Raw genomic sequence first — 21,699 nt, forward strand, 5'->3', positions numbered from 1 at the left:
TGAAAACGTTCTATCTGATGACATCTGGAACGTGGGCTTTCTCCCGGGACGCCTGTTATATTCAGGGTGTGTTTTTGGGTGAATGTGCGTTTGTGCGGCGTCCTGTCGCCTCCCTCGAGGCAGGTCAGGTCATCTCGCCTCGTCCTCTTCACGGCTCTGGCTGGAGTCAACCCCCCCGACCTCATCGAGGACGTGCTGCTTCAAGTCTGCTGTATCTGTGCCAGTTTATGGCTGATAATTTACATGACCCTAACTAAAATCTCCCAACCCCTTCCTCAAACACTCTCACACCTGTTTTCAGCAGGGAAAGGGCCCGGCTGGCTTCGGACCCAGAGGTGGACCGACTGGGTCTGAGCAGCAGTGACACCCTGACCAATGGCAGCCGCCACGCTGATGTGGCGGCTGCCAAACGCTTGGCTAAACGCCTCTTCAACCTGGATGGATTCAGGAAATCGGATGTCGCCCCCCACCTCAGCAAAAAGTGAGCTGTCAGGACTTGGTTCTGTCCAGTAACATTTGAACACTGTTTTACATAACTCCACAAAACCACCAGCATCATTTTCATTTAAATCTTTGGGGCAGGTTTTGTGAGTAACACATTCTACCTCTGACCGCCAGAGGGCGCCATTGCTACTTCTGTTCACTACTGATGACCAGTTTTTCTTTTTGTTTGAAGTTTAAATGAGCAATTCCTTGTTACGGCCGCATGTATAATGTTGAAAAGCGTTTCCCAGTAACTGGAGTCTCAACATTAAAAAGTGATTCATTCAACACCAACGTGAATATGGTTGTTTTTCTGCTGTATTAAATGTTTGTTACTCATCTGTGATACCTTCAGTTTCCGCTGTTTATGGTGTGTGTGTTTGTCTCTGCAGCAATGACTTCAGTCGCATGGTGGCAGAAGAATATCTGAGTTTCTTCAACTTCACGGGCCTCAGTCTGGACCAAGCTCTGCGGTGAGACACGTGAAACACCTGAGTAATCTGGAAACTGCTGATACAGGCCGCACATTATGATTCCATCATCGATGACAGAGAACTAGGGAGTGAAAATCATGACGTGGATGCAATTTTTCATTGGAATGTTTAAAATTCTAGATGGTTGTAATTTTCGCGTAACGTTTAAAAGTTCATTCAATTTAAAAACTGAGGCTTTTATTTAATTGAGTTATGTGTTCGTCCGCTAGAGGGCAGCATCACACTTCCTCTGCAGCTTCAGCAAAACGAACGTTTGGAAACAAACCTGAGCAAAAGCAAGTTGGCGTTAGCTTTCTAAAACATTACAGATGAAATAATCTAACTCAGCATTTAATTAGTTGGTCCCCTTTTGGTAATTTACTTAAAATGCATCCATTTTTACGCCATGCTGTTGTTGACGTCTCTTGACCCTCTTGGCTGCAGGACGCTCCTCGGGCAGTTTGCACTGATGGGGGAGACACAGGAGAGGGAGAGAGTCCTGTCACACTTCTCCAAGCGTTACCTGTCCTGCAACCCAAGAGTGATACCATCGGAGGGTGAGACAGATATTTTAGTACACTCTGATTAAAGGCAAATGACACATAAAATATTAGAAAACTCTGTCCGTTGTTAAATATTTAATACACTGAGGGTGGTGGCGGTGGGGGGTGGCGGTCTGATCAATATTTTATGCACTGTCGAAAATTGAAATGGTCGAGAGTTTAGAGTTTTTACTGATCCCCAGTTTATTCCGCGCTCTCGTTAGTCCACAGTTTGTGAGCTAATGTGCCGGGATGCGAAATCAGAATTCGGTCCGTTCTGGGGCGAAGATGATACTTTTGGATGAGGCTAACTGTCGGTTTCCCCCCCGTTCAGACGCCGTCCACACGCTCACCTGCGCCCTCATGCTGCTGAACACGGATCTACACGGTCAGGTGAGCCATCAAAGGTCAGGAGGCTGGGAAAGGGTTGGTGAGGCTCTTAAGTTTATCTTTGTAGCTGCAGTAATATCGGACCCCGGCTGATCTGCCTGTGCAGAGCTCCTTCCGCCATGAATCTGTTTCCTTTATAGTCGGAGCCTCCTGCAGATCTGGGCCATCAGCGGCTCTCCTCGGTGAGAGAGCAGCTCTGCAGATGAATGATTAATTAACGGGGCTACAGTGAGGACTGGGTAGAGGATCAGCTCTGCGAAGGAAGAACAGATTTGATGTCGGAAAATTGTCTGGGAAAGTTTAATTTGAGCCCAGATCATCAACACTGCCGGTTCTGACACGAATGAAGAGCCACTCAGGTGTCCTCGATGCACCTCTGACAGAACGACTAGAGCCGTCACGTTAAACGCGGAGGGTGCACGTTAAAAGTGAAGTTAAATTCTCGTTAACAGAACATCGGGAAAAGGATGTCGTGTGCACAGTTCGTCGGAAACCTGGAAGGACTGAACGACGGCCAGGATTTTCACAAGGATCTGCTCAAAGTAAGATCACTTCTGATTCAGAGGCACATCAAATAACCAGGACGGTTTGATTTTTAGGAAATAAAAGGAAATCGGAGCCTCTTAGGCCGAGTTTCCTTTGATCTCTGTGGTTGAGCAGTACTTCCTCTGAGAGAATCCGGCTATTGGAGGGAAAAAAAACACCCAAATCTGACATTTTGAACCACAACAATCACAGAAGCTGACACACATTCCCAACGCCAGCGAGCGGACTGAGCGTGCCAGCGTTGTTCAGACCAGGCTGTCTGGTCCGTGCTCACTTGCCATCTGGCGTTCACCTCGTCTCCAGAGGCCTCCGGGCTGAAGTGGCGTGCCCGGACCCGCTCGCTTCAGCCCGGAAGACCAATTATTTTGCGACGTGGGGACGAGAGGAATGAAACGCAGGACCCCCTCGGGGAGTTTCTGCTCGGCTTCAGCAGCATTTGATTAGCCTATTAGCTTAACGCGGTTGAGTTTGGTTGTAATAGATAGTGAAGCAAGAGCCGGGGTTCAGACGGAGGCCCCGGGGCCCCGCGTTGTCTCCTAATAACTCAATCAGCGCAGGACGCCCCGTCCAGCCGCGCCTAATGGTGGAGCCGCTGATACGGGCCTTGTAGAGCGGTCCGTCAACACTCCACAGGCCCCCGGGGGCCCGTCAACAGGTCGTGGCGGCGCCTTTATAATGCAGGAGAGGCGGGAGGCCCGTTTCAGAGCGGGCTCCGGAATGAAAGGCTGGAGTTTTATCGAGGGCAGGTCGGTCCGTGCCGAGGCCACGTGACCGTGATCTTAACGAGGCCGGCGGAGCGGCTGTCTCGCTGACGCTCGCGCACATCCAGAAAGAGTGGCTGTAATCAGGCCGTCCAGGCTGCTGCCGCGCCTTTATCCCCCTTCCCCTGGAGCGGCGCTCCCTTTGTGGGAGCGCTGTGGCCGCCCGCTCTTATCTTGTTCCCGTTAAGCCGCGGTGGTTTATCCCGTCTGTCTGTGGACTCCAGAGCAGAGTCACCTGTGTCTGCGTCTCCGGAGTCTCGGGGGACAGATGACCTCCAGATGGATTAACGCATAAATCGATGAATGTTTATCTGCTGATTGATGAAAACGTTACAGGAAAGAAGCATCTTGAACTGATTTAGTGATCGACGAGACAGTGGATTCATTTTTATTGATCCACATTTCTGGTGATTTTTTTTTTTAATGTAAACATTTCAGGATGTACACAATTAATATAAGATTAAATAGATGAAAGAATCCATCCATTTTGTTTCTTTATGGGGTCAATGGTTTCATACAAAGAAATATATAAATAAATCATACAAATGTTGAGGGTGTTTTAAGGCCACATTTAGATATGGAGCAGTATTTCTCGCCGTATAGATGAAAGGATTTAAATAGGTTGACTATAAAGGCAACTGGTGAACCCTCCCCTCTTTTGTTCCCCTCATTCACTTTCTTTATTATCGCGCCATCATTTCCTCTAACAAAATGATTTCCATTCCTCCCCCTCTTCCCTCATTTCCTGCTCTCCCAGTTCCTCTTTCGTCTGCTACCTTTGGTTTATATGGGCCATAAATGCATCACAAAAGGAGCCAGGAAGAAGGCGAAGATGCCAAACCTGCGCAGACATAGAGCTTCGTCATCTTTCTGTGTGTTTGTGATGGAGAATTATTTCTGTATTATACTGACACCTGGTAGAAGATTAAAAATTTGTCCCGTTTGGGGACATTTACATCTTCTGTTTATCGTTTCCTTTGGCAGTTTGGAATGTTTAGAGCGACTTCTCTTTGGGGTCTGAAGTTGTTTCCGTCTGGTTTTGTTCAGAATGGAGCAGAGCGGAAATAAATCATGATTTAACTCTCAGCCCATATGTTCCAGTAAAGAGGTAGGAAGTGAATTAAAGATGGAGGTTCATTAAATGCTCATAATATGAGAAAGGATGTCTGCGTATGGCTGCATCCCATCAGTAACAGGATGGAGTGTCCACAACAACACACGCCAGGTCAGCGACTCCTCCTTGTTTGTCTCAATCAGGCGCTTCTCTTTCCAGGGTTCATAATGAGGCAATAAACTACCCTGATGGAGTCCCGACCATCTTTTCCTCCCTCACTCACAAACTTATACTTATTAGTCAAAATAAAAGCCACAGGTAGGGAGAATGGTCAGCATCTAAGCAACAAAGCATTTATTAATGATCACATTTCTGTCATAAACACAGAAATCACTCAGAATAACTCCGTCACTCCATTCTGTCCGGATGTTCCACTTTTGGTCCGCTAGGGGGCGATATTCCTTCTTTTAGCTTGCCAGAAACGGGACTGAAATTCTTCCAGAACACTAGGGGGCAGTATCGCTTTTGCATGGTCCAGCTTGTCATTTAGAAAAAACACTTTGATTGATTAATCAGTGTATACATTTATAAATTTAAAAATCTGGTTTTGGAACTCGTCTCTGTTGGTTTTTCCTCTGAATCTTTTGCACATTTTTGGGCCGTGGTGTTTGTCTGACGGCATTAATGTTGAAACACAAGACTTCAAACGTCTTTGACTCCAAAAACTAGTTAAAAAGCTGCCTTTTTTCAAGCCAAATCACCTCCAGGCTGATGTCCGATGCATTTTCTTTACTCTGCCGCCCTTTACGGGAGCTTCCAGGACCTGTGCCGGACAGATGATTGACGTGTAAATGAGATTATGAATGACTGGAGATGGCAGCTTGCATGGAAAACACAGTTGCTGCGTATTTGCTGCGTCTCCCTGTAGAATCCAAATCTCTGGCTGCAGGCCTGAGCAAGCGCTTTGAAGGAAAACTTTATTCCTTTATCATCAGTCTCATATATGCATCCTCTGTCTCTCCCTCTGCCTTTAAAGCTTGAAGTGGGGCTAATGATGGTTAGCAGTTACAGCAGGATGCCGATTCTGCTGAAAGCCCAATGTTGTGCGGCTCCGTCCACACTCGGTGGCTCTCCTCAAACACTAATGAGGTGGACGGACGTTATTGATTACAGCGTCAATAGTGGGGGAACGGAAGACGGATTTGTTTTTAAAGGAGGGTGAAGAATTCCTTCCTGCGGGCGAAGCGCTGCTCGCCACCGTGCCCTGTCTGACGCTCGCCTGTAACGTCAGTCATTAAAGGTCCTGTTGGTTGTACAGTTGGCACCCGGACAGATGATGTCATTTTATTTTGCAGCGATTTAGCGTTTATGTTCGTTGGACAGACGGTGACCACCACCGGAATTCCCCCCTTATTTTTTTACTAAACTGAGAAAGGGTCAAGGTGACGGGCCAAGTGGAGATGAGTGATCTACTGGTGATGGTGGTGGTGAAGCTGCTGGTGATGGTGGTGGTGAAGCTGCTGGTGATGGTGGTGAAGCTGCTGGTGATGGTGGTGGTGATGGTGGTGGTGAAGCTGCTGGTGATGGTGGTGGTGATGGTGGTGGTGAAGCTGCTGGTGATGGTGGTGGTGAAGCTGCTGGTGATGGTGGTGGTGAAGCTGCTGGTGATGGTGGTGAAGCTGCTGGTGATGGTGGTGAAGCTGCTGGTGATGATGGTGGTGAAGGTGGTGGTGAAGGTGGTGGTGATGGTGGTGGTGGTGGTGATGGTGGTGGTGAAGCTGCTGGTGATGGTGGTGGTGCTACTGGTGATGGTGGTGAAGCTGCTGGTGATGGTGGTGAAGCTGCTGGTGATGGTGGTGGTGGTGCTACTGGTGATGGTGGTGTGATGGTGGTGGTGGTGGTGAAGCTGTGGTGATGGTGGTGCTGCTGGTGATGGTGGTGGTGGTGCTACTGGTGATGGTGGTGGTGGTGAAGCTGCTGGTGATGGTGGTGGTGAAGCTGCTGGTGATGGTGGTGGTGGTGCTACTGGTGATGGTGCTGCTGCTGCTGGTGATGGTGGTGGTGCTGCTGGTGGTGATGGTGGTGCTGCTGGTGATGGTGGTGGTGAAGCTGCTGGTGATGGTGGTGCTGCTGGTGGTGATGGTGGTGCTTCTGGTGATGGTGGTGGTGAAGCTGCTGGTGATGGTGGTGGTGAAGCTGCTGGTGATGGTGGTGGTGAAGCTGCTGGTGATGGTGACGGTGGTGGTGATGCTGCTATTTCTGGTGGGGCTACTGCTGGTACTTCCGTTGGTGGTGCTGGTGATGGTGGGGGTGATAGTGCTGCCTCTGGTGCTGCTGCTCATGGTGCTGCTGCTACTTCTGGTGTGGCTGCTGCTGGTGGTGGCGGTGCTGGTTCTGGTGCTGCTGCTGCTGAGTTTATTTCCACGTCTGATTCTGAAGTCAATAATTCCACCGAACGCGTCCTGAGGGAACAGACATTCATTTGTGTCCTGTAAGCGATGCTCCTGTATCGCCTCCGTTTCTCTCCTGTTTGCACTTGGCCTCATTATTACGTGATATCTTTGCTCCGCCGTCACAGATTCAGCTTTTATTGTCCCGGTAGAGATACAAGAAAGAGATTTGACTCTTTTTGTACGGTCACAAGAGGCTCCGCAGGCTTTGATTGCGGCTCAATTAATAATAATGTTATTGTTGACTACACTTCTTTGAGGCTTTTCTTTTGTTTCTTTATTCTCTGCATGAATGACTTTCTGCTTTTTCCTCACATAACGACACTCTTTGGCGACTCTTTGTTGAGGCCAGCCTCACCATCTCATGGTCAGCGTCCACCTTCGCTACAGTATTTGTTCATTTTCATCTTATCTTCACACCGGAGCCGTGAGGTGTTTTTTTTCTTCTTATCTCACCGTGTTTACAGCCTCCAGCATCATGCTCACCCCCCTCCCCCCTCAAGAACATCACCAAATAGTCCGTAATACATTTATGATGGCATGTGGAAAATAACCCCACGCATCAGCAGGAGACGTGGAAAACTGTTCCCACCAGCGGATCTACAGAACACCCGTTTACCTGTTGTTTTACATTCCTTAATTCACAACATTGCTGATTAAACACTGGAAACCTCCCGACCCGGTAACTTTGTGGAGGCCATAAGGTCGTTTGGTATTTGTGGGGACGTGTTGAATTAAATGGTTGCGATCAGGAATTCTTAAAGGGAATGATCGTGTCAGTGGTGATGAATAGACACACACACACACACACACACACACACACATTTCTGCTGTCTTTTCTTTCTCGTCTTAGTCTGTCATTCACTTGCACAAGATCCCGGATCAGTTCCTACCAGCGTTGACAGCGTGTTTGTATAAATGTCTGCAGCCTCGCCTGCATTGGTGTTTGTTGCATGGACGAGGCATTTGGGCGATTGTGATTTGACGGTGACGACTGAGGGAGGAGGAAGGGGAGGGGGGGTGAGCGGCTTTGTGGAAGGGAGAGGGAGGCGGAGAGGAGGAGAGCATCTTCGTCGCTCTGCGATTGAAGCGGAGAGCTCTCCTCTCCTCCGCATCGGCAGCAGCAGTGGGGAGAACGCGGCGCGCGAGGCGTTCAAGTACGGCTGGGATAAAGGCATCGTCAGACTGATAAAGGCAGAGATCAGCTGGTGAAGGCGCGGACGGATGGCAGTAGCCGGAGAGCTGGTTTTAACCCCCCTTCCCCCGTCCAGAAGCGCTCTGAAGGTGTGATGGAAAGAGAGTGGGAGAGCCAACGCCGGCTGGACAAGTAGATTCCTGAACCGGGAACGCGAATAACGGTGGACCGCGCACGGACAGCATCGGATAAAGGAAGAGAGGGAGTAAATCTGACAATCAGCTGATGGGATGCGTTTAGATTACGGGAGCAACAGGAGTGAGAGGCACAAACTCTCGGCTTTCTCTCGGCGTTTTTGTCCGAAATCTTTTGTGGACTTGTGAAGAAATCGAGGGCGCTCTTTGGAATTCCGGCTCTGGAGTCCGAAGACGGCTGTCCCTCCCCCTCCCCATCCTCCCTAACCTCCCACCTACCCCTCGGTATCTCCCGCTCTTGTGCGTCTCACTGTGCCTTTGGGTGCCTTTATGCGTAAAAGGGTTTTTTTTTTGCTCCTTTGTTTCCACATTTTGCACCCATCTGCTTCACGCTGGCCGTCCGCTCACACTTCTGCCAGTGTTTCGTACCATCTGTGAGCGTGTCACAGATTCACTCCTCTTGTCCGTGGCAGCGGAACAGGTGACACCTTCCGGGGGCTCATTTCCTCCAGAAAACAGGCGGAGAGGAGCTTTTGCTGGAGCAGTTGGCGAGGGAGCTGCTCCGGACTGCAGCGCCATCGCCGCTTAAACTTTGTAGGTCAGCCTGAAGCCTCCCGTTGGTTGGAAAGTGGTAGATTTCCCCCCGTTATCACCAGTTCTCACCCGCTCCCAAAGTCCTTTAATGCCACCAAAGGAGATGTTTTTGGACATACATAATACATGTGTTCTTTATTCATAATTCACCGTTAGGTGGGTCCCCTGCTGTTGCCCTGTGGGTGTTGATCAAACCTTCCAGGGTGTGTGTGTGTGTGTGTGTGTGTGTGTGTGGGGCTCTGATGCCTGCTGGTTGCACTATTTGGCCAGAGAGCGGTCGGATGACGTGTGGCTGAATCCACTTGCGGCTCTCTGAGGATTTGTTTTTGATCTTTCTGGACCCCCCCACCAAAAAAAACCCAAAACGCCGTCTCTGCAGGACTCGACAGACAAGAACTCGAATGTTTTTCAAGCGCATTTGCCTCCAAACATGATCGGCGTCAACAGTCTGCACTCGGCGGGGCGGTTCCGCTCACGCTCTCTTTGCACTGTGCGATACGGAAGGGACTTACGCATGATGGACCCGTTCCGCTATCCCAGAACTCCTCGCTCCCGTTCCCTCAAACCTCTGGTGTTCCCGGACCTGCTGGGGAAGGCTCAGGATGGACAGAACCATCCGCAGGCCAGGAAGAGGAGGAAGGTACAGAGATCTGAGCCGTGTCATCATGCCGCCGGCCGTCACCTTCATCATCAAGTTTTATAGTTATTTTCATCATTATGTGACTTTGGTGTAGTTTTTACTGCTGATTAGAACTTAAATCGAATACATGATGGATAAATACGGCTTTTAAGTGTGAACGTGATTTCTAAATTTAGATTATTTAATCGTTGTGGTTTGGAACCGCGCGCTGGTGGATTCCCACACACAAATAGGACGAATCCATTCACACATGTACAGTGTGTGAAGCCACCGCTCCGATTCGCTGCCACTCGGTGACGTCGACACAACCAGCAGGTTGACCGACATCCCACCTGGTGTCAATGGACGGGGGTGCGATCTGTTTATCCCCCACCTCCGGCCACCTCTTAAGAAATCGTTACCTCCCGCGATGTCCTGCAACGTTTAAATGCTCCCCGGCAACCAACCAACACTGCTGACGCTGCGTTTCTAAGATCTCTTTCACGGACGCTTCAAACGTTTCTTAAATTTATTCATTTTTGTCTTCCAGTTGAAATGTTTGCAGGCCTTTATTCACTGATGACTGGGTGTTAAATCCCCCCCCCAGTTCAGTTCCAAACACAGCTTGAATGTTATGATTGTGTGAAAACCGGGACTGAAGTCATACTGGTCTTGGCTGGATGGTCTTAAATATTCATGAGTCTCTTTTTGGTTCAGTCTGAGAAAACTCAGGAAATTAATGGGATTACACAGACTGAATCAAACCCTCGCTATGAGGTCACAGTACAGCAAAAGTGAGATTTTGTGCGAGGCTGGAACCTCGACGCGGCTCCGTAGATAAAGCGGTGCGTCGGTGGGTGGTTGGAGCTGAGGGTTCTCCTGCATGGCTTCGGGATGAGCTACCGGTGTCCTCTCCATCACCTCGGCTGCCTGTCGGCTCCGTGCGTCTCCGCATTCCTTCCGCCGCGGCGCTCCTCTGCCATGTTAGCGTAGCGAGAAATGGGCTTAAATACCAACTTATCCAGCAGTCACGCTCAATTACTTCTATGAAATGAAAGTTGCAGCACTAATTTCTCTACAGATCTACGTGGGAAAAGCCTCCACGCGCTCCTGAAGGTTTTTGGTTCGTTCCCCGGCTGCAGCCGGAGGTTCACTGCCATCTAAAAATGGAGCGTTCTGTTCTAGCAGCCTCTCATATTGTTCTCACCATCAGACGTGGCTTTAAGCTACAGTATGACTTCACTGGTTTTAATAAAGCCACTAATATTCCGGCGTTTTTTTCCATCATTTGTTCAACTCACATTGGCTTCGACCGTTCGCTGCCCAAATAATCTAAAGGCTCCTGATCCCAGATCAGGGCCTCAGCTGTCTCCCCTCCTGGTTTCCTTTGTACCTCTTTTTTTGTGCGAAAGCCGTAAAGTTAATTACTCCCGATCGGCTGACGCGTCGGTCTCCAGATTATTCATTGACTGATCGATTACGCGGCCCCTCCATTGACAGGCGTCGGGCCCTGCGGTTAATGGCCCCGTGACTCAGGCGGCGCTTGATTGACGGATGCGTTTGCAAAGAAAGCGAGTTAAGCTCTGACAAAGGGCGCCCGGGATCGTCTGCAGGGTTGACGTCTCTCTGAAGCGGCTGAAGGTCGCGTATCGAGCCGTTTGTACAGGAAACCGCCGACATCGCGCCGGAATGTGTGATCAAATTGTGACTCGAAGGCCGCGGAGCATTGTTGCTGTTTATTATACAACCTGAAAGGCGGTTTTTCTTTCTCTCTTTTTTTATTTTTTATTTTTATCTTACAGGCGCTGTACAACTCCATCAAGAGCCAGAAGCTGCAGTGGACACTGTAAGTCATCCCACACGGACATTTTTACTTCTGCTGCAAATCTTAAAATGTCAAAAAGAGGGGGAAAAAGAAGAAAATCATAACAGGAACACCAGCATGTGCTAAAGGAATCAATGAATAAGTGTAGAAGTTCGTCAGTCTTCCCGCTGGGAACTTTCCTCTGTCTTATAATTAAAGATTCTTCTGGTAAATAATAAATCTAATATAGGCTGACATGCAAAACCCATAAATCAGTGTAGAATCAAAGGCTTAAAAGCTACAATCAGCACTCATCACAAAATAAGAAGATGTCAATAATGTAATTAAGTCATGAGCAATGACACAAATGTATTGATTGATTTTGCCTTACACTATTTTTTACAATATTGTTATTTACTCATTTGAATTAACCTTTCGGCAAAGCTTGTATAGATTTTAGAGATATGGGGGGAAAAATTAGAAAATGGAACAAAATTAAAATGTATTGATTGGTTGATTGACGCATTGATTAACTTGTTAGCGTCCTCATTAATGACGTGCGCGCGGTCTGCCATGTTGAAAGCATCATTAGTGTGTCAAGGGTTGCTATTCTGGATCGCAGCTGAGATGACAATTAAGTCACAAGCTTTCCAGGCTTTGTTGCCATGGTTACGGCACCATGGATACGACTCCACAGCTACTGCATTGCTCTTTCCTCCCCGTGTTTGCTCGGCAGCAAAGACACGAGACGCGCGTGTACAGATCCATGCTAACAGATGGATGCGCTGCACATGCAGATGCACCCAGGAAACACATTTGCATGCGCGTGAGCACCAAAGACGGGGAAAAAAAACCAAAAACAAAAAGGGCGACCAGATGAGAACCAGAACAGTTAACCTGCATCCCATGCAAAGGTGCGACCGAAGCCTCCCACTACCTCCAAAAATAGCCGCAGCAGCGCTCCCGTAGAGGCCCGGTAAAAGTGGTCAGAGGAGCGTTTGGGGGCGGAGATCCACAGAAGGGCTGACGATCCAGTTCAACCATCTCCAACGACACAGGCGGCTATTCACACGCACCGCAGAGACCATTCAGGGATGAAAGAGACGTCATTCTTAGAGCCGTAAACACAATCCACTTCCAAACAGACCCCGGTTATGAGCCTCCGCCCCCCCCCCCATCCCCCCCCACAGTCTGGCAGTTGGCAGAAGATCCTGTCAACCGGCAAAGATGATTCAAAAGTGCGACTTTTGAAAAGCCTCGTTTGGGAGCCGAGGGTGAAGAGTCACCTTCACTGCTCTTTCGCACCATTCCGGCGCTGCTGATGCGTCCTCCATCGCACGAGTGGACATTTCTTCACTCAGCGATCTCAGCGCCGCCAGAGGCCTCGCGTCTGACTTTCAAAGGCCGTAAACACTCTCCCGGGTCGGTTCTGCTCACGTCCCCCCCGGGTCACATTCCGTTCAGCCTTGCCCCGTGACAAAGGTGCGATTATTTAGGCGGTGCCGTATATAAATCCTATATGGGGGATCTCAAGCGTGGATCTGGCTGCAGGTGTGTGTGGGGGCTCGCAGTGCGGTCCACGTGGAGAAACAACACCACTCTCAGCCATGGGTATTATTTCACACCCCCACAGAAAGCAACACGCACTCGGCCACTCTCGACGGTGCTGTTGGATGCACCCACATGTTCTTCAGTGGCGCGCGCACTCAAACACACACACACACACACATGCAGGACAGACGTATACAGCACACACGTGCTTCCTCATTCAGCAGCGGGGGTGGAGAGCTGAGCGGGGGGGGGGGGGGGGGGGGGTATTGTACAACGCAACAGGTTGGAGCTGCAGAAGTGACGCGGTGGACAGAAAGACTTGGGGAGAAGACAGAGCGGGAGATTCTCACTTTTCTTTGCCCCCTCTTCCGCCGTGGGACGCTGCTAATGTTTGCTAATGCTAGCGAGCGTTGAACTTGAATCACTATGTGTGGATTAGAAGGCGGTGGTTTTGGATCCTCTCATCCTCTTTTTCCACCATTGTTTTTAAGTTTTTCCGGGGCTCTTTCTGCTTTTACACGTATTCCTTTTCTCTCCAGCACCCCCCCCCCCCCCTCCGCTCCCCTCTCTCACTTGTGAAATGTTCCTCGATCGGGGCCGATTCATCTTTGCTTTTTCTTTTTTTTCCCTTCTGCTCTATCACTTCTCTCTCCATCCCGCCGTCCCCCACTCTCCAGCTCTTCTCCACTTTGTGTAGACTGGGATTCAGGCAGGCTGGCAGTTACCAGGCAACAGGCTACATGCTCATTGGCTCCGTCTCTGCCTCTGTTTTTCTGCCTGGCTCCTGCATGGGGTTAACTGCCGTTATGTAGGTGGTTACTCATACCTTGGTCTCGGGGCGGGGGTTTGGCTGTCGAGCTGGGGGTTCGGAGTAGAGCCATTAGTCTATTTTCAGACCAAACTTTTGCATCGCTCGATGAGGTAACAAGTGGAATCGCCGTGTGTGGCCTTAAATGCAGAGACCACAGGCGGCGCTGCCTTCAGCATCGATCACCCCTAATGTGGAAAACCACCACTAAAGTGCTCTCTGGTCTGCATTTTTAACACAATTAGCTACAACAATATTGACCTCAGAAGAAATGTAATGAAGACTTTTAAGCCAAACTGTTTTTTTTTTTTAACCTCGGTAATTATGCTTGGGTTTGTGATTTTTGGATTCAAATTGGCGGAACGATTTACTTTAAAGCTCCAATCGCATCTAAAAGAAATTTGGGTTCGAATGGCGGTGCTCAGAAACATTTGCCTTGCATTAGCTTAAACACTGAGTGAGAGGGGAAAAGCCAAACTAAAAAAGAGCTTAATAAAATATAAATGAGCTGGCGGCAGCAGCAGAAGACTAAAGGAGGCGACGTTCAGAGTCGCTCATGAGAAGATCGCTCACTGCCTCGCAGATCTGGGCCCCATCGAGCCCTTTCTCCGGGGTTTCTGGCCTGCAGAGCTGCTGAGCATCTGGGTCTCCCTCCTCTTCATAAATGTCTTACAAAAGAGGCATCGTGAGGCCTCGCCGCTGATCTTCTCAGTGATCATCAAGGGGATGAAGGAGGCCAGTGATGCGTCTGCCTGTCTGCCACCTCCCCCCCCCCCCCCCCTCGTTTATCACCTCAAAGCTGGATGGTGTCTGTGGTTTTTTTCCCTGAGATCACAGAAAGGAAACCAGCCAGACGGAGCTTCGAAGGCAACGTCAGGCAGGAGTGTTAAATAAAAAAGTAAAATTGTTTAAACTTGTCCTCTGGAACCGAGGACGTGATGCATGATGACCTGTTGGTTCTGGTCGCTTACGATACTTGACACACGAGCGTCCATCACCGCAGATTCTTGTATTTTCTGTGTTTCCATAGCGATGAGGAAGAGCTGCGGAAGTCTTTCTCGGAGCTCGGGGACAGCCTGTGCGACTCCAACGCCTCCAAGTCCACCAAGCAGGTGGGCAGCGACGAGAAGCCCCTGCCTGTCGGGTCAGAGCCCTCCGGAACGCTGCTGTACAAAAATGGATTCCTGGTCCGCAAAGTTCACGCTGACTCAGACGGCAAGAGAAGTACGGAACAGACCTTTCTAACGCTTTACCGTTGATCCGGGCAGGTAACCCAACAGGTAAAAACAGGAGAGAAGGCTTAAACCCCGCCTCCTGCGGGGGTGGAGATGTTCCTTCCTGTTTACAGCGACTCTTCCTCACAGATGAGTTCAGATAACTCTCAATCCGTCGGATACAAACTGGGAAATTACACACTCCGATGTCATTTATGTGATTTTTTTTGTTTTTTTGCTCTGCTGCCTGTGAAGAACCTAAAAACGTCTCTCCGACATGATGCACAGCCGTTTCTGCAATTAAATAAGAGCTTGACGAACCTCCTTCTTCTTTCAGCACCAAGAGGGAAGAGGGGCTGGAAAACCTTCTATGCTATCCTAAAAGGGCTAATTCTTTATCTGCAAAAGGTAAACCATAATACTAGCTGCAGTTTATATGTTATGTTATGCAGAAACTCCCCTTTAACATTGAGTCTGACCTTGTATTGTACTAAATTTTAATTTTGTTTAAACCATTTCACACTGACTTTAGCATAAATATTTATAATTTGCCGTGGAGACAAGCTCTAATATTAGTGGTGGGCGTTAGGCCCGCCGCTTCTTTATGGTTTCTCTGTAAAATTTGGTCCCTGCTACTGGCACTTTTTTTTTAGTATCACCTCGGCCCGGCGAGCCAAGGTGACATGAAAAGTCACTGCAGCCCGCTGCATTGTCAGAATCACAATAGCTGCATTCACACGTGCCACGCAGAGGCCAAACAGGCTCAGGGTGAAGGAGGAGGGTAATTTGACTAGATCTGAGCCTTTCTAATTCTCCGACCTCAGCTGGTGCTCCTGCAGAAGCCCATTTATTGTTGGGACTCCTCCCTGGTAATAGAGTCCTCCTATCTCTACTCATCACAGGGTGAATACAGACCTGATAAGCAGCTGTCGGACGAGGACCTGAAGAACGCCGTGTCCATCCATCACTCTCTGGCCATGAAGGCTTCGGACTACAGCAAGAGGCCCAACGTGTTCTACCTGCGGACGGCCGACTGGAGGGTGTATCTCTTCCAGGCACCGTAAGTGAGAGAAACAGTAGCTAACACGCACTGTTCAGCCATGTCTTCTGCCATAATTGGAGATTTGTGCGCGAGCCCTGATAGTCTAGACAGCCATAGTCTTGGCTGAGACACAGATCTGTCGGAGTTGAACTCCAACCGACTCTGGCAGGATTGCTTCCATTTTAGCCAGACTCTTGACAAAAGAACTCAAACCCAAGGACAGATGGGGATGTGGATGTCTCCACTCTCCCTCCTCTGGTAGGATGCTGATAAGAAACCTGGGTTATCGTTCTTCAGTTGGGGGAACCAGATTTGTCCTAATCCCTCTCCCAAATGAGCTTCGGCCTGTCGGAGAAAGCAAACATTAACGCGCGGCTCGGCTGGAGGGGTCCATTTTATTGTGAAAACGCCATTATGACGTATATGCACTGGATGTTGGTGACAATCTCAATATTTGTTGCTCCGTTTTGAGCAGCGCGTCTCACTGAAACAAGGGCGGATCCATTAAGGCGTCCGCAGACTTTTTGTGCGTGTGGCCGTCGGGGCCGAGCGTTCGCACATGCCAGCTGAGCACGTGGGAATACCGCGGACACACCTGGGTCAGGGCTGTGCACACTGGTGAGCAGAGTGTGTGAGACTGACGGAGAGAGCGAGAGAGATCCAGGAAGTGGCACGAGTGGCCACATGTTTCAGCTCTCAGGAGAACCAGCTCTGTGCTCCAGTTGCAGCTTACATTTGTCCCAGATACTCACCCCCCATCCCTCTCTCTCTCTCTCTCTCTCTCTCTCTGTCTCTCTCTCTCTCTCTCTCTCGTCTCATCTCTCTCTCTCTCTCTCTCTCTCTCTCTGTCTCTCTCTCTCTCTCTCTCTCTCTTCCCTAATGGGGATACACAATGATACACCTCTTGGTTCCATAGCAGTTCTGTTGGTATAAAACAGGCCCGCTCTTCCTCGACTTTAATTGGCTTCATCATCACTTCTTTGTCCACAGCAAAAGCTGTGTTCTCTGTTAATTACCATCCCTTTGAAGTCGTGTGCCGGAGATAAGAATTCCTGTGTTTATTTCCACGCGTCAGGAACGCCGAGCAAATGCAGTCCTGGATCACGCGGATCAACACGGTGTCTGCCATGTTCTCGGCTCCTCCGTTCCCAGCGGCCATCGGTTCTCAGAAGAAGTTCAGCCGACCTCTTCTTCCCGGGACCATGTCGAAACTCTCCGAGGTAACTGGGTCCACTCCGGGATCTCGGGAAGCTCCATACATCAGTCTGCCCAAATCAAAGTAATGATGTTCTGTTCTGTAGATCCAGTGGAGCTGACAGATCATTTTTCTCGACATAACGGCGCCGCCATTAGCATTAAATATTAACAAATAAACATTCGGGTTAACACAGAGGTGATGCATCGACTGGTGCTTGTGCGCTATTTTATCCAATTCCTTGTTTGATTTTAACATTTATATTCACGTCTGACATTTTAATCAGTCCCTCAATGTCTTCTCATTAGGACTGCACAAGTAATTACTGTGATTTATGACGCCGGCAGGGGGGAGAAAACAACAGTAAATGTTTCACCCCTCTGGTTACTGTAAACTGTGTCCGTTACAGGAGGAGCAGGTCCGATCCCACGAAGCCCGGTTCAAAGCTCTCTCCACGGAACTGGCTGAGCTGCGTTCCTATCCGCCGGACCGCAAGGTGAAAGGGCGCGAGCTGGAAGAGTACCGCCTCCGAGACGAGTATCTGGAGTTTGAGGTGAGGGGGGGTTAGACGAAGCCCGATGCGGCGCCGTCCGAGCCCCGGGCCTGACACGCCTTCCCGTCTGTTGCAGAAAACGCGATACGGCACCTACGCCATGCTGCTGCGCGCTAAAATCCAGAGCGGCGCGGAGGACCTGGCTGCATTCGAGTCCCACCTCCTGGACGAAAACGGGCTGCAGAGGTGCCACTCGAGTCCCACGCTGCACGACAGCAGCCAGGTGAGCCAGGCCAGCAGCACGCTGGACGGCGGCACCTGCAGCAGAGCCAGCGGCTGCAGCAGCAGCAGCACCAAGGTCCGGCAGGAGGGCCAGAGACACAGCTACCGGCAGGCCGTCAAAAAGTGAGACAGGCGCGGGGGGGGGTGCACAGCATTGCGCTGCCAGCCGGCGTGAAGCTGTATGTCTTCCTGCAGAGGCTTTCCATTTGAGATCCAGAAAGGTTTGGAGCTCCGATTTGAATGGGGGGGGCAGGGGCGGCGGTCTACTCCACGTCTTCCTCCTGGAACCACGACGCCCCCGGCACCTGGGTCTTCTCGTCTGGCAGAGGAGGGTGGGGAGGCAGCGGCCAGCATGGCGGTGCAGGGAGGATGAGACAGACCTGTAGGGACCGCTCAGACTCACCTGAGCACACATGCAGAGGACGCAGCGGACAGGGACGCCGCTTTGTCCTCTTTTGTTCTCTCTGTCCACCGTTTCTTCTTCCCCGTTTGGGACCAAACACATTTTTAGACTGCCGATTTAATCAGGATTGAGTTGAAACGCTGTGATAGATGCTAGCATTCCGGAGTCCCCTCGCATTCAAACCTGTTTTAACGTATTTGATTTCCCAGCGCCGCCGCAGCGCGTTGACGTCCACAGGAGATTACATCTTTCAGCCCTCGCATTTCCCCCGACTCCGTGGATTATTCACAAGGGCATCTCTACTTATTTTTCCCGGCGCTCTCAGCAGTCGGCGGCGTGTACGCGTCTCATCACGGTCACCTGACTTGAACAGTTGCTTTGGCTCCTGTGGTGCACGTCTGTTCCTCCTTCAGTTTCCTTGGCTGATCGTGGTTTTTCCTCCAGTGACCAGCATGCCTGGGTCCAGCTTTTTTTAGGCCTTTGCCGAGGCCTTGGGTGTGCTCATGCCGGTGCCATCGCGTACGTCTGCACATGTAACCTCTCATCCATGAACTCACCAGGCAGACCTTGAATGTCCTTGTTTATCTGATATTTTTACAGTATTTTACAGCTGTTTGTTGGTATTTCACCCGTGTGCGTCACATGTACAGAGAATTATGACGATGAAAATGTAAAAGGAAATATGTTATCCATAATATTTGTAAGCGCCCAGGATATATGTTGTATATAAGGCAGCATCGGCTTATATTGTAGGATACGAGACAGTGTATTTACAATATATTCAACATGCTATTGTGAAGGTGCATTTGGTATAATTATACATTTCTTCATCAACTATGATTTTTTTGTTAAATTTCTCTCACATGGTGGTGATATTGAGCATGAATAGTCCAGTTAAGCTTATTTACCTATCAAAGATTAGTAACGTACTGTGGAAAATCTTTTTCCAAAGACTGTTTCAGGGGATTTAATAGTGATCAGGGTGGAATATAAAAAAAGAAAAGGAATGTTAAAAAAAAAAACGGAATGTGATATTAAACCTCCTCGGGAGGAGACGGCCTGTTAAAATAACATACAATGTTTGATTTTAGCAGCCATACACACCTCACAGCTTTGATTGATTGACGTTAAAAGCCATTTTTCCCCCCACTCAGGCTTTAAAACTTGCAAGCAGCTGTCGTGTCGGCGCCCAGTCAGCAGGGGGCGCTGCCAATCCCCCCCCCCCAGTCAAACCTGCTGCACCTGCAGTGAATATGCATGGCGTCGACCCCCCCTCACCTGTTGTTGGCAGAGGGGTCCCGCAGGGCTACAATGTTGTGCTGGATGGTTGTGTGCGTTTGTGTTGTTCTATGTGGATGCTTGCGTGTGCATGCTGCGTGTGCACACCACGGAGGCCTGCGCTGTTAATAGATGATCTTAATAATATTCAGGATTAAGCGTGTCATAAATCATGTTCTGCCAGCAGTTTAGAGCTGAAACTGACCTGGTTGTGCTGTTTCGAACAAAACAAAACACAAAAAAAAATCTCTTTATTTCCATGGAATCAAAGGAAAACATCAGAATTCTCTCATGTTTTCTTGTCCTCTACTTCTCTTGTTTTGCTTCAGTCGGTTTAGTTTTCATTCCAGCGGGATTGGAACATATTTTCTGTCCTATTGACATTTCAGCTTCATATTTATTGATAAGTGTTTACATACTGTTGTTTAATCTGTGCCCTTTGTGGTTTGTTGGGGGAGTAAATGTGGGTTTTTCTTTCCAGAACAGACCTGTTTAAATCATTATTCAGCTACGTCAAACCCAGTTTTGCTTATATTTGAATCATTTTTTGATGAAATCTCGCAGCTCTCTACAGAAAACGTAGCCACATGTAGCTGAAACAATTAACCAATCCAAGAAGAATCTAAAATTAGCCTCATAATTAACCAGACTTTTCTATAAAATGCTCATTTAACATCTAAGATTGATTCTCTTGTAATTGCTCAAATGGCCGACAGCCTATTGCCACGCCCCTTACCACAAACAGATGTTAGTAACTTAATCAAGCAGACAGAATCATAGCGGTTGCTATAGCAACAGAGGCATCAGCAGTAAAAGATTACTGATATGAGCTGAGGTGTTCATTTATATCTCATTTTAAGCTTAATTTGTCTGCGGAGAGCCAACAGGTCAGGAGATCAAACCAGGTGTTACCAATTTTTATAACATCTGTACAATCAGGACCAAAATTATGCTCCAAATCAAGCGGAACGTAGAGAAAGTTTATGGTGCCTTTTGTGATGTTTTATACAAGACAACAGGTCCGACCACATTTCCCTGTATTTGTCCGCCGCCTTGTCCCCAAAGTTTTTAAAACTCGAGCAAAACCTGCTTGAAAAGATAATCAATGGAAGAATGCGATCATGTGATCCCTTGGATGAAATGTAATCTGTTTTTATTCTGAGAAACACTTGTAAACTAATATTAGATCCTGTAACAGGTCTGGTAAAGCAATTCTACATATATAAATGGATGTTGACGTCTCACATGGACATGTGGCGGAGGATGGACGGATGGGAAATGGACAGAAGCCTCCCCCTCCTCCCTCAGTGTGTCTCATCAGAGAGCAGCTGCAGCATCTCCATGGCACTGGTTAGCATGGAAATGGTTCCCTTGGCGATGGCTCCGGGTGCCGGGGTCACCGCAGACGGTTTCCATTCAAAGCCCCTTATCTGAATGTGTAGATAAAGCATGAGAAACTACAGCCTGCTTTAATTTATATATCAGAGTATTAAATGAGCGGTAACGTGAGGTCAACTTTTTAAAAATATATTTTCATGCCTTGAGCTCATGGACATTGTTCGCTTTTCTCAAAATGAATGAAGAAAATGGCTTTATTTACTGCTTTTGTGTACTATTTAACAGAGTTGAACATTCCAAACTTCTTTTTTTTTATCCACGTTAGAGGTCTTGCCTGATCCATCTTGGATTTTTTTTTTTAGTTCATTAATTTATTTTTTAATTACAGCATAAGTGATGAACATATTCATGTCACGGTGGTACATACATTCAGTAACATACATCTGTCACTGCTGTTCTTGTGCTTCTCATTTTTGTGGAGGCGTAGGGGATGAAAATAAAACTGTTTTTGGAACCATAAATGTGTCCTGCCATCAGTATGGATGTAGCTTATGTTAAATTAAAAATAGCCCTGAATGCATCTTATCTGCTGGCACAATTGAACCAGGTTTTTCATATTTTGGCTAAATGGTATTTAAAATAGATAAGTTGAAACCTACAACATAATATATTGGTCATATATATATATACAAGTAGTTCCATTTATGAATTTAAAACAAAATGTTGCAATGGGAGTATTAGATTTTGTTATGGTAATGAAACTATATTTTCTGCCGAAGATAATTAACATTTTAAGACATAATATAGAGGGGAAAATGCAGAACATTGACTAAAAATAATACAACAATGTTTGGTGTTGTAACTTGTAATCTTGTGACCTTAACACGTTCCCATTGACTGAAAGTGTAGTTGTAGTCTAGTTTTATCACCAACTAACTAATCCTTATACCTAAAAAAAAAAATCTGAATAGAACAAGCAGGCTAAATCTTAAGATATGACCAGATTCCTTAGATGCAAGAAAAGTATAGCGCTTAACGTGTAGCATATAA

General features: G+C 48.3%; 1 protein-coding gene across 3 annotated transcripts in view; it reads left to right on the forward strand.

Moving 5' to 3' along the window:
• Positions 1-21,170, forward strand: part of LOC130524841 (PH and SEC7 domain-containing protein 1-like) — a 35,006-nt gene extending 13,836 nt beyond the window's left edge. For 2 of the 3 annotated variants that reach the window (XM_057031303.1, XM_057031312.1), the window contains exons 6-17: positions 302-481; positions 876-956; positions 1,401-1,513; positions 1,833-1,891; positions 2,341-2,430; positions 11,044-11,087; positions 14,435-14,628; positions 14,956-15,026; positions 15,521-15,678; positions 16,736-16,880; positions 17,265-17,408; positions 17,485-21,170. In XM_057031303.1, coding sequence (XP_056887283.1) covers positions 302-481; positions 876-956; positions 1,401-1,513; positions 1,833-1,891; positions 2,341-2,430; positions 11,044-11,087; positions 14,435-14,628; positions 14,956-15,026; positions 15,521-15,678; positions 16,736-16,880; positions 17,265-17,408; positions 17,485-17,757 — 1,552 coding nt within the window. In that variant the 3' untranslated portion in view covers positions 17,758-21,170. The remainder of the gene's footprint in view (positions 1-301; positions 482-875; positions 957-1,400; positions 1,514-1,832; positions 1,892-2,340; positions 2,431-11,043; positions 11,088-14,434; positions 14,629-14,955; positions 15,027-15,520; positions 15,679-16,735; positions 16,881-17,264; positions 17,409-17,484) is intronic. The other variant, XM_057031320.1, reaches the window with a different exon arrangement.
• The last annotated feature ends 529 nt before the right edge of the window (positions 21,171-21,699 follow it).

This window comes from Takifugu flavidus, chromosome 1 (assembly GCF_003711565.1).
Source record: "Takifugu flavidus isolate HTHZ2018 chromosome 1, ASM371156v2, whole genome shotgun sequence".
Classification (NCBI taxonomy): Eukaryota; Metazoa; Chordata; class Actinopteri; order Tetraodontiformes; family Tetraodontidae; genus Takifugu; species Takifugu flavidus.